Below are 13,423 nucleotides of genomic sequence, written 5' to 3' on the forward strand. Positions count from 1 at the left end.
GACACGAATCTCTCAGATGTGATCCCTGACCACCCCAGTATCACATACCGCAAATGAAGGAGCCTGAACGATAGGCTAGTTCACAGCCACTATACACTCCCTAGACCCAGGGCCGGATTAACGTAGGGGCAGATGGAGCTGCAGCTCCAGGCCCCTACCATAAAATAGGCCCATCTGCCAGCCAAAAGGCCGTCGGGAGGGTTAAAAGTCCTCTGTTGTACACAGCGTCACACAGCACACACACAATGCAGAGACGCTCACCTCACGCTGGCAGCAGGAGCCTGAGGGAGGGACTGGGAGGAGCGTAATATGATCCTAGAGTGGAAGCTGCTTCTGCCAGCCCCTCCCCTCCCCGCCCACCAACCAATCAGAGCTGAGGCAAGGCAAGCACTGGCAGGTCTGAGTAGTACAGGGAGTCTTCACAGGTCCTGTAAGGGAATTGCACAGTGTAAAGTGTAGTTCCCAGGTTAGAACAGTGCATCTGCCAGGACCTGTGATGACATCATCTTCAGCATCACAGGTCCTGCAGAATCTAGCAAAGGAACAGCACCAAAAATGGTGTAGTTCCTAGGTTTGAAAGGTACATCTGCCAGGACCTGTGATGACATCATCACAGGTCCTTCAACCCCTAACAGCAAGTATTAGAAGTTCACAAGCAGCTCTGCATTGATCCATACAGACTGGAATGGAGTGGTAAGAGGAGGTCCTCCACTTTTCATCATTTACCCCCCCCTCCATGCCCTGTTTTTACTGATTGCTCACTCATGTATAATACTTCAGACAGTTACAGTGACCACTACCTCATGTACTTCACACACACAGTGACCATAATGCATAACTGACCACATATTTCTATAAACACTGCACCTACAGTATTATACCTTGTATGCCTCACATCTCTCTCTATATATATATATATATATATATATATATACACACACACACACACACACACACACACTGCATATATTAAACAGTATTATAGATGCAATATGTACAGATATATAATATATATTGCAGTGTACTGATATGTGAGGTACAAGGTATAATATATGCAGTGTGTATAGATATATTGTATATACAGCAGTGTACTGATATGTTAGGTACGAGGTATAATAGATGAAGTGTGTACAGGTATATTGTATATACAGTATTGGATTGATATGTGAGGTACGAGCTGTAATTTATACCTCATATATCAGTACACTGCTGTATATACTATATACCTGAACACACTGCATATATTATACCACGTTCCTCACATATCAGTACACTGCTGTATACACTATACATCTGTACACACTGTATCTATTATGCCTCTTTTGTGTGCCAGGCCTGTTTTGTAATCCCAATCCGGCCCTGATGGCATAAATTATAAAACAGCAGCGAACATAGTTCATGGAACAAAGAGAGAGGCCTGGAATGGGTAGTGGGAGGGGCTATAAAAGGGGAATGGGGGCCCAATTTAGATTCTTGCTATGGGGCCCAGTGATTTCTATGTAAGCCTTTGACAGGAGCAGAGAGATAAGAGAAGTGACAGATGACACAGAGTTTAGATTACAGGTTGAATTAACCCTTTAGGATCAAATTGGCTTCTCAGGAGATATATATGTTAAAGGCATCTCATTCAGTAGCTATATAACTAAGGGTGGGTTCACATCTCCTTTATGGATTCCATTAAGTGGGGACTGTGGGGACTATTTTATTATCAGCCAGTGACTGTGTTACTGTAATACTGTTATCAGTTCAGCACATAGTTTTCCCTGTGCATTCACATTTCACTTCACTTGGTTGGTTGTACTACTGTCAGTGTCAGACTGTTGTCACTGTGGGTAACAATGCACAACAGACACCAATGCACACCACAGTGACAGCTCCTGAGTCCTCCTGTCCGGCGTCAGCCTCAGCTTCCCTTCACTATCACTATAATCAATCACTCTTCCTGATCCGGACTCACTCATTAGAGAGCTGAAGAGCCGACTGAGTCAGCAGCAGCAAGTGAATCGAATGGATAGCATCTGCGCATGCGCACCAGCACCTAGAGTCTTCGGTTCACTTGCGAGTCAGCTCAGCAGTCAGTGACTCAGCAAGTGAACCGAAGATCCGATTCATGAATCGGTTCATTTGAATGAGCTGATTCAAATGAACCGATTCATCTGAAAGATCCGAACTTCCTATCACTACTGAGGTCATATCCGGCGGGCCGCGGCATTACAGGAACAGCACCAGCTGCTCGGACGTCCTGCCGCCGGATATACGTCACAGGATATCCGGCGGCAGGACGTCAGAGCAGCTGGTGCGGTTCCTGTAATGCCGGCCCGCCGGATATGACCTCAGTGCGCCCGCGGTTATCCCTCCTGCACGCTGCGCTGTGTACAACCTACTCAGCGGTTTCGACCAGCACATGGCCCACAGCGCTCAGCCACACCAGCCCGTGAGACAGCAGGAGCTTCTGGAGCAGGGCAGGTATCAGATAAACTCATCCAGCTGGAAGGGAGGGCAATCATAGTGCTGTTATGATTTATGGACACAGCTCTCAGCATGCTTAGCCAGCCTTCTATCTGGCTTTGCATCTTGAGAGTCACAGTCCACAGGCTCAGAAACAGCCAGATAGAAGGCTGGCTAAGCATGCTGAGAGCTGTGTCCATAAATCATAACAGCACTATGAAAATTACTGACTGGCTAAGCATGCTGAGAGCTCAGTCTCTATAACATAACACATTAAAGAAATTACTGTTTCTAGCTGCTAGTCCACAGTCCACAGTCCACAGCAGCTAGAAACAGTAATTTCTTTAAAGGGATTCTGTCACCAGGTTTTACCCCTGTCAGCTAAAAATATGCTGATGTTCAGGGCGTCTTCACAATTCCTAATGTGGGCTTATAAATGTCATCTGTGGGATTATTTAGCTAAAAAACAGCTTTTACTAACCTGTCAGTCAAACCAATAAGGTGCACAAGGGGATGTTAATGGGTGCAAGATGCCCGCCGCACCCACCACCGTTCGTGCCCAGCGCCGCCTTTCTGGACTTCTGCACCGCCTCCTAATCCTCTGTGCCGCCTCTCGCTCTCCCTCCCTCCCCCCTCCTTCTGCTGTAAGATCTCGCGCTTGCGCACAGGGCTCTGCCTGATGCGCCCGTGCAGACTTCTCCATTTGGCTTCTTACAGCGAAGTGCACATGCGCCGGCACTTCGCTCAACCCCTGTATGCGCAAGATCTTACAGCAGAGGAGGGGGGAGGGAGGGAGAGCGAGAGGCTGCACAGAGGATTAGGAGGCGGCGCAGAAGTCCGGAAAGGCGGCGCTGGGCACGAACGGCGGCGGGTGCGGCCGGCACCTTGCATTCATTAACATCCCCTTGGGCACCTTATTTGTTTGACTGACAGGTTAGTAAAAGCTGTTTTTTAGCTAAATAAGCCCACAGATGACATTTATAAGCCCACATTAGGAATCGTGCAGACGCCCTGAACATCAGCATATTTTTAGCTGACAGGGGTGAAACCTGGTGACAGAATCCCTTTAATGTGTTATGTTATTTAGACACAGCTCTCAGCATGCTTAGCCAGCCTTCTATCTGACTGGCTAAGCATGCTGAGTGCTGTGTCCATAAATCATAACACAGCTCTATGAAAATTACTGTTTCTAGCTGCTGTTGTCCACAGTCCACAGCAGCTAGAAAACAGTAATCTTCATAGTCATGTTAAATGATCACTATAGTGTCAGGAAAACAAAGCGGTTTTCCTGACACTATAGTGCCCTGAGGGTGCCCCACCCTCAGGGTCCCCCTCCCGTGGTCCCCCTCCATGTTGCCAAGATAGACGCCAAATGAAGGGGTAGTTGCAGGAACAAAATACTTTAATGGTATCGATAAAATATATATGTAATTAAGACACTGAGTGCAGTTCCATAAAAAGGCCCAGCAAAATCCTCAGCACCAGGCCCATGATGCTCTTAATCCGGCCCTGCCTAGACCTATGGGAACTTGGTTAGATAGATGACCGTTGTGGAGGGTGCACAGCCTGTGCTTTTATTCATACCACAAAAATGGCATCTTTATCTGTGAGCTCTCAGCAAGCTCTGCCTCTCATGCCTCTAGATGTAGGGCGTCAGAGGGCATCAAAGGGACGAACATTGACTTATAGGATCAAATCTGGTGCTATACATCTTGTGGGATCAGTGGCAGCGATTGATAAGAGCTCATTTGCATCCCTTATTCCCAGACTTCCAGAGTAGCATGTATGGCCTATAAGCCACCTCACGCAGATTCAGGCACTCTCCGTAAAGAGAGATAGTACCCAAAAAAAACTTCATCTGTGCAAAGAATACCTACAATCTTGGCGATTTTGTTGTAATCCCCAGAACACTAACACGCCCTTTATTTCACAAGACATTTAGCTAGAGAACTGATAGCAACACACTGAGCATGCGCGACCTAACAAAGGCTCAGAACTGCAGGTCGATGTCTTGGTAATTTATAAGGAAACACAGTGGGTAGGAGAAGAAGAAAACTATTTTTATAACTACTGAATAGAATAAGTGAAATTTAAATTATAATAGGTAATTATTGATGATGAATTAGTCTAAAACATAAGTTATAATTATGGTAACCAGAACACCCCTTTAAGGGTCCATTCAGACGTCCGTAGAATGGGCCCGCATCCGTTCCCCAATTATGCGGAACGGGTGCAGACCCAATAATTATCTATAGGGCCAGAAGAGATGCGGACAGCACACAGTGTGCTGTCCACATCCGCATTTCCGGAGCGCGCCCCCCGATCTTCCGGTCCACAGCTCCGGAAAAAAATAGAGCATGTCCTATTCTTGTCCGCAATTGCAGACAAGAATAGGCATTTCTATTAGGGTGCCGGCCGGGTGTATTGCGGATACGCAATTTGCAGATCCACAAAGCACTACGGACGTCTGAATGGAGCCTAACTATGTGGACAAAACCTTTCATGAATTCGGAAAAAGAAACTGCAAGCATGTTAATGATCTTCATGATAAAAAAAGATATCACAGTATCTAATCATTTGCATGTCTATCACAGAGGTAATCCCATAGAGGTAGAGTTATCTTTCCAACCCATCAGGACAAATGGGATAGGTGGATTCTTCAAAAAGAAACTAAATGGATCTATAGATTTAGATCGCAAGTGCCTGGAGGTTTAGACTTACCTCTGCACATTTTTATGAATCTTTAATTTGTCTTAGTTTACTACTTGTTAGTCATTAATGCCCTTGTACTTGACAATAGCCCATAGTCAGTCTATTAGTTAAGTTCTTATTTACAGCGAAATCTTTGCCATAATTGAAAAAAAAGTTATTATTACAATATTACTGGGACTCTGTTATAGTGTTCTCCCACCAGCCTAGGAGGAGATTAGCATATGTAGGATCACACAAGTTCCCCATTGCGGTCCCCCTGAGCTGGTGTTTAATGACTTCTTCAACACACAGCGTCCCTGACAACTGTGCATGGGGCCTGGGGAGTCTTGGCCTCTTTTGGCCAGATAACATAGCCGCGTCTCCTCCCTAGGCGTAGGTTGGATCATGTGATGACTTTGGTCACGCTGGGTAAGGCGCTGACGTATGAACGCTGTAGAGGGCGCTGATTATTATTTGCTCCACAATGTTACCCACACCTGTCTGTATCTGCCGTATCATCATCTGGACCGGCGGATATGTGAGTGGCTCTATCATGAGCCTGCTGTCTTACACATTAGGATATCTTTCTATCGTTGGTGTCAGCCTATGTGTATTTTGGCTTGGCCATCATTTGGTGTATGTTCATTCTGGCAACACTAGTCCATTATTGCATGTTTTGGTTATTCTTTTGTCCATAGTTGAGAATCTGCCTTCCTGTGGCTCTGGACATAGTTATTAAGTGTTGTGTTTTTATACAAGATAGTTAGGATATTGATCCTTTAATCCTATAGAAGTGCCCGGAGGAACTCTAGTGGGGAAAATGCAATAAATATAGGGTTAAACAGGGTGTTTTCCAGGTAGGTTGTAATGCAGGGGTCACACACCATCACGGTGATTATTCCTTGTGGCCGGGGGTAGTCAGGTTAACTACGGACAGTTCCCATATCCCTGTACCCTTTTACCTACAATAAATGCCACACCATGAGCCTCCTATTTGAAATACCATGGGCTCTTTGTTTTTTCTTTGTCCTGCTTTACGTTTTATTAATAATATTTCGAGGCCCGTATGTTTGTGTTTGATTTATTTGGGTCTTATTTTGACCTGGTTTTATTTATGATAATTAAAAATTATGTTTTTTTAAAATTGAATGCCCCATGTATACAATGATATGTTTGGATTAAAGCGGCTCTGTCACCTGGATCAGCCCTATAAAACCAAACACATAGCCTGGTAGGGGTGATCCTGTAGTTTAAAATGATACCTTCCTTCTCGCTGTCTGCACCATGGTTGTTGATAAAATCATACTTTTATTCCTTTGCTGGCAAACAATTTCGAGCATCAGGAGACGGGCTTTTTCAGTACAAGCACCGCTATGTGACTACCCCCCCCCCCCCCTTGATTGACAGCGCTAGACCAAGTTGAAGTTGTACTCTAGCGCTGTCAAGCATCGGTAGGTGTCACAGAAATTAATCAGCTCAATCCCAGCTTTAGTCACTGTGTTGGGTGCTGCCATGATGTTCAGACATACATCTCCCATGGCACTACGTGAGAAGTATGGTAAAATAAAATTGTGCTGAAGTCTGGGCACAGCGGGCGATGTAAAATTCACCAGGGTCAACCTGCCAACTCTGTTTTACAATAATAGCAGGGAGACTAAGAATGTTCTAATAGTCACCCTAATGTCTTATACAGAACATTGAGGATAGAATGAGTCATGGCAAAATAATAAACTTCTATGACAAGAATATAAAAAGAATATAAAAAAGGGCATTCAAACATGGGACAAGTCACATAGTGGGGACAGGTATAAAACTGGACAATTTATTGAAGTGATGAATTCCTGATACAGGTGATCACAAAATAATCCAAAGATGTACATTTCAATCAACAAACACAGGGCCAGATCCAATTAGTTTGTCTATTTTAAGCCTTACCATTCAGGAATATCTAGACATTCTGAACTAAGTACAGCGGCGCCCGGGGATCTCACTGCACTTAGTATTATCCCTGGGCGCCGCTCCGTTCTCCCGTTATGTCCTCCGGTATCTTCGGGGACTTGGTTACACTGGGCGGAGACTCCTTCTCCCAGGCTGTAGCACTGGCCAATCGCAGCACAGAGCTGACAGCCTGGGAGAAGGAGACACCCAGGAGAACAATGGCAGTCTCCGCCCAGTATAACTAAGTCCCCGAAGATACCGGAGGACATAGCAGGAGAACGGAGCGGCACCCAGGGATAATAGTAAGTGCAGTGAGATCCCTGGGCGCCGCTGTATATGTCAGGATACTTAGTTCAGAATTTTTTGCCAGAAGAAAGGTCCTCTTTAATACAGGAGCCGGGTGCAGCACCTGAGGGGTTAACTGCCGCTAATCGCAGCTCCCCGCCAGCACCTGCCTCCTGGATTTGTATTAAACATTTACTTTCATTGGTGGTGCAGTGCGCCCGCCCCTCTCTCCTCATTAGTGGCAGCGGCACAGGGGGGAGGGAGAGACTGCTTCCTTCTCCCCTGTGCTGCTAAGGAGAATACGGAGCGCGCTGACAGCTCCTTGTTCTCTGATACTAGACTGCGCAATAGCGAAGCCTAGTATAGAAAAAAGGCAAATCCTGGAATCGAGGTTAATACCAGGCAAAAGTATCGATTGGGTATCGAAAATTCGAAACCCGAAACAACCCTACCCGGGATCAGAGCTGAACACAGACATAACCCCTTCTTCCCCTATTTCATGCTCCAATGCTCTTCCCTGCCCTCCGCTTAAATCATGCAGGACAAGGACTTTTTCATTCGATCCGGTGACATACCGGGTCAGTGATGTCACCGTCACTAATGGGCGGGCTCTAGCGCTGCCCCAGCCTGTAAATTGTCCAGGGAAGTGCTATAGCCCGTTCATTAGTGCCGGTGATGTTACTGGGAACACTGTTAGGTGGAAGGCTCCGCCAAGTTGTGTAAAAAATTGTAAACAAAAAAGCCCTTGCCCTGCACGATCCTCATGTCAGAGGGGGGAAGTAGGGATTATGTCCGGGTTCAGCTCTGACCTTGGACAAACCCTTTAATGGGAGGAGATATGGGTAGAGGATATATGGAGTAATAGGAGGAGATATAGGAGAGGTTATATGGAGTAATAGAAGGAGATATAGGAGAGGTTACATGGAGTAATAGGAGGAGATATAGGAGAGGTTACATGGAGTAATAGGAGGAGATATAGGAGAGGTTACATGGAGTAATAGGAGGAGATATAGGAGAGGATATATGGAGTAATAGAAGGAGATATAGAGAGAAATCATATGAATTAATAGGAGGAGATATAGGAGAGGTTATATGAAGTAATAGGAGGTGATATAGGAGAGGTTATATGGAGTAATAGGAGGAGATATAGGAGAGGTTACATGGAGTAATCGGAGGAGATATAGGAGAGGTTACATGGAGTAATAGGAGGAGATATAGGAGAGGTTACATGGAGTAATAGGAGGAGATATAGGAGAGGTTACATGGAGTAATAGGAGGAGATATAGGAGAGGTTACATGGAGTAATAGGAGGAGATATAGGAGAGGTTACATGGAGTAATAGGAGGAGATATAGGAGAGGTTATATGGAGTAATAGGAGGTGATATAGGAGAGGTTATATGGAGTAATAGGAGGTGATATAGGAGAGGTTATATGGAGTAATAGGAGGAGATATAGAGAGAAATCATCTGAATTAATAGGAGGAGATATAAGAGAGGTTATATGGAGTAATAGGAGGAGATATAGGAGAGGTTATATGGAGTAATAGGAGGAGATATATGAGAGGTTATATAGAGTAATAGGAGGAGATATAGGAGAGGTTATATGGAGTAATAGGAGGAGATATAGGAGAGGTTACATGGAGTAATAGAAGGAGATATAGGAGAGGTTATATGGAGTAATAGGAGGTGATATAGGAGAGGTTATATGAAGTAATAGGAGGAGATATAGGAGAGGTTATATGGAGTAATAGGAGGAGATATAGAGAGAAATCATATGAATTAATAGGAGGAGATATAGGTAGAGTTATAGGTAGTGTAGTTATAGCAGGAGATATTCAAATAGGCTATATAGGAGGAGGAGGAGATATATGGTGATAAAGGGGCAAGGTTATATGTGAGGATTTATAGAGATGATTTATACTAACTAATGTAAGAAAAAAAGGATTTCAGAACAACTGGGTTTCTGGAGTCCCCTATAAAGATGGAATGTGGCAGGCATGTGTAACCACTGGGACTACTGGAAATACTGCCGAGTGCTAGACTCCGCAGTCTCATAAATGAAAATTGAGCTAGGGTCACGCATGTGTACCACTGTTCACTTTTTTAAAGGAAACTCAGGGACCTCCATTTTAGGGGTCCCTGGAAATTGCGCCGCTTAGGGGGCCATTTATTAAGAGTGGTGTTTTAGATGCTGGTCTTAATATCTCCTAAAACTGGCGGTGGATCCAACTGAGCTATGTAGAGGCACCGCCTCTAGCTGTCTTACATTTAGACAATTTTCTACACTTAAACCAGGCGTAAAAAATGGTAAATGAGATAGGCTTACTGGCCCGCCCCCTTTCCCCACCCTTCTTTTTAGACCTGGCGTGAACGGGAAAAAGTCGCAGATTGCAGTGCAAAGGACCTTTATGCCGCAATATAGGCGTATTTCTGTTTAGTAAATGACCCCCTTATTCACTATACGGTGTATATGTGATACATATTGTTTGTCAGAAAACCACTGTATAAAATAAGCAATGCATTTGATTTATTCGGTCAGTTATCCACTGGAACCAAATTCCAATACGGAACTAGTGTTTCCCCCTCCAGGATATTTCAGTCACAACAATAGTAGTTTTAGGCAAATGTCTCTGGCAGCTACAGGGTGTGACAAAGAGAAGTGACAGACAAAAAGAAAAAGACAATTTAGTGGTAAAAAAGGAAATAATCAAATGAGGACATGAGGTGAAATGATGTCTCGTCTCAAGAGCCTCTGGCCTCCCTCTTCCTGGGTGTTCTGTACTATGCTTATTTGCCACCATTAAGTGTAGCTCGTCTTATTCACAGTTTTAGATAAAAGAATTGAGGTTAGACATGATTTGTGGCATTTTTTAAATTCTATATCAACTCCATATTTGACTTTATTTTTCACATGTCTCTTTCCTGTCTCTTTTCTGAGTTTGGCTGTCTCTCCCTTCTTAGCACATTTTTTTTCAATCCGTTTCAAAGCTTTCTCCAAACTTTTACTTTCAGAGTCATACAAAGACAAAGAGGCATTCGAAGAAAGAGACATCCAGAGGAGTAATCGGAAGGAAAAAGATTTTCCAGCACAGAGTAAAAGCGAGACCCAGCATGAGACATCTTCTCTGAAATCAACTTGTAAAATAGCACATTTGAAAAAGGCTCGAGAAATACAGAGATCTCCGAAGAAAGTAGCTCTCTGAGACATCCACACCACACCCAAATATAAGGGTATATTCTGTGGTGCAAGAAACAACGGAAAGCAAGTATCTTGGACTGGCAACACCTTCATACAAAATGAAACAGTCATAGACTGTAGCTAGAGAGAGAGAGAGGAAAAACACAAGAGACGTCCCATATTTGTAAGGAGCAGAAGAGATGTACTCTCCGTACTGTCTGACTCAGGTAACTTTCAATACTCTTATATGGCTCTCCCTTTACTATCACTCTATTATATCTCAAGTTTAACATAAAGATCCAAATACATTCTTTGCATGATTTGCAATATTAGAAAAAATATATAGATTGATTCCACCACTAGAATTCATCATTCATAATACTACCCCCTTACCCAACTTTAAGCCTCACCAGTGAGGGATGTACCAACATGTCTTCACATTGAATTTTGTGGTAAGAAGTAAGCACCTTGGGTTCTTTGCCTTTCTGTCGATCAACACTGCAGCATAATAATTCAAGCAAGTTACTATGCTAAAAATCTAAGTTATTAATCTACTCGTATTCACGATAATTTGCTATTTATTGCTTCCATTTTCAATTTTAAGTTCATGTTTTGTCAATACTATAAAACATATCTTTATACTTATTCTATAAGGTAGTTCAAAATATGCAACCATCAAGTTTTCTTTAAAATTAGTTCATTGGTTAGTAATAATTATTACGACTGGGCAATAGGTAAAAGAAAGATAGATATGAGATAAATACATAAATAGAGAGACATCGGAGAGGTGCTTAGATAGACAGCTATTAGAGAGATGGCAAATACATAAATAGAGAGACATCGGAGAGGTGCTTAGATAGACAGCTATTAGAGAGATGGCATGCATAGATAGATGGGAGCTGAAAATATAGTGATAGATATTAGACAGAGAGATACACAGTTAGAAAGATATTAGAGAGATGCAAAAATAGATGGAAGATAGAAATGTACATCGATAAACAGATAAATAGATAGATAATAGACAGACTCATAGGGGCACATTTATTAAGATCGGCGTTTTAGACGCCGGTCTTAATAAACCCTGTACCTGGAGGTGGATCCGCCGAAGTTATGAAGAGGCGTTGGCCTCTACATAACTTTGGTGGATCCACCGGCGCTTCTAAAAGTAAGGCCTCTTGCACACGACCGTATGCGTCCCCAAGATATACGGTCCGTGAGTGGGCCATATGTCCCGGAGCGGCATACATCGTGCACGCGGGAGATTACATTGATGCTGTGGATGTCGGGCCGCCCGCGGGTCTATTGTCCTGCACTCATATGATCTTGGCTGTCTTTCATTTAGACCATTTTTGACGCCTAAACCAGGCGTTGAAAATGGTAAATGGGACGGGCCTGATAAATGAGACTGGTAAATATGAAGACATATGCTTCTACGCTAAAAATATGCCTGACGGCTGACATTTGTATCTTAGAAGGGTAAAATGTAGTTACATAAATATAAAAAAAATATTTTTTTTTTGAAAAAAAATTATGGCCTTCATTTTTTTACATTTATTTCTATACCATAGTGGATACGCTATATTTACATACATAATAAGTCCATAGTTGTACTTCAATATATACAGACATGTGAATAAGTAAATATAAAATAGACACAAACAGAAAATCATATTTCTACTAACATATGGAAATATATAATATTGTAGATGTTCTCAATAATAATTTTTCTTCTGCCGCATTAATAAAGATATATCAAATAAGGTTTATTTTCGATGCATTACAGTGCATTAAATATGCCATATATTTTTAAGGAAAAAATGTTAGTAATAAAACAAAAAAAGCTAATCAAATACGAATTCATTGAATAAAGAGTAATAAACAATGGAACTGTAATTATATATTTGGAAATTAAAATCATGTCATAAAAAACAGCAGTAATGATCCTTTTTTATTTTGGAAGGTCAGTCGGGTGGCAGATGTGCATGGCAAGGTTCATATGAGCAGATGTATTTGCCTTCAAATGAATTTTGACCCCAAAAAATCACTCAGATCTTCAAACTCCATAGTTCATTAACCTAGATGAGTAACACCCCTTCTGTTGTAAATAAATTGCTTCAAGTTTCATTAATGTAAAAGGAATATAACAAAAAGAAAAAACTTCACTTATTCATCCAATTCCATACATAAAAACATAAAGATCTAAAGATGGCCCTAATGGAAATGACTGAGACATCCCAAACATATCGTGCTGTTCCCTCATTTGTACTAGACTGGTGAAAACTAATAAGGAATTCAATTGGTCACCTTAGATTATAAATGAAGACTATTTGTAAAGTTATTACAAGGCCTCTTTCCCATTGCTATGTCTACAAACAGATGTCGAAATGTCCTCAGTGTCTAAGAGAAGTCCAGTGTTGGTTTGTGTGTCCATTCTTTGCCCTCTGTTTGTCATCTGTATTCCACATGCGCTGCAAGGCTATGAAAACTTATTCCAGATCATCTCCTACCAATGGTCCCCAAAAACCACTGATAGTATGTATATGGCATCTAGGTTCTGTCAGCGATGAACACATTAAAATCAACAGATAGTTGTGCTGTCCACTGAAAACACAGACAGCACAGGTCCACGAGTTAAAAAAACCCTAAGGTTGTTTTCACACGACAGTGATTTCCTTCAATAATTGTGAGCCAAAACCAAGAAAAGAAGTCACCAAAGAGATAAGTTGTAATGGAAAGATGTGTATCAGTTATGTGATTTTGACCCCCAACTACTTCTGTCTCACAAAAATTGATAGAAATCACTGAGCAAACACTGACATGTGAAAGACGCCAGAACCTAACATGAAAGGCTATTTTCACACTAGCGGCACGGACCTCCGGCAG

The 13,423-nt window shown here is 42.6% G+C and overlaps 1 protein-coding gene across 6 annotated transcripts in view; it reads left to right on the forward strand.

Annotated features, from left to right (window-relative positions):
- NFIX (nuclear factor I X) overlaps positions 1 to 13,423 on the forward strand; it is a 167,810-nt gene that overhangs the window by 16,518 nt on the left and 137,869 nt on the right. For all 6 annotated transcript variants that reach the window (XR_005775683.1, XM_040414996.1, XM_040414994.1 and 3 more), the window contains one exon: positions 10,375 to 10,767. Coding sequence is in view for 5 of the 6 variants with exons in the window: in XM_040414996.1 (XP_040270930.1) it covers positions 10,741 to 10,767 (27 nt within the window). In the remaining variant the exon portion in view is untranslated. The remainder of the gene's footprint in view (positions 1 to 10,374; positions 10,768 to 13,423) is intronic.

This window comes from Bufo bufo, chromosome 1 (genome assembly GCF_905171765.1).
Source record: "Bufo bufo chromosome 1, aBufBuf1.1, whole genome shotgun sequence".
NCBI classification, from domain to species: Eukaryota; Metazoa; Chordata; class Amphibia; order Anura; family Bufonidae; genus Bufo; species Bufo bufo.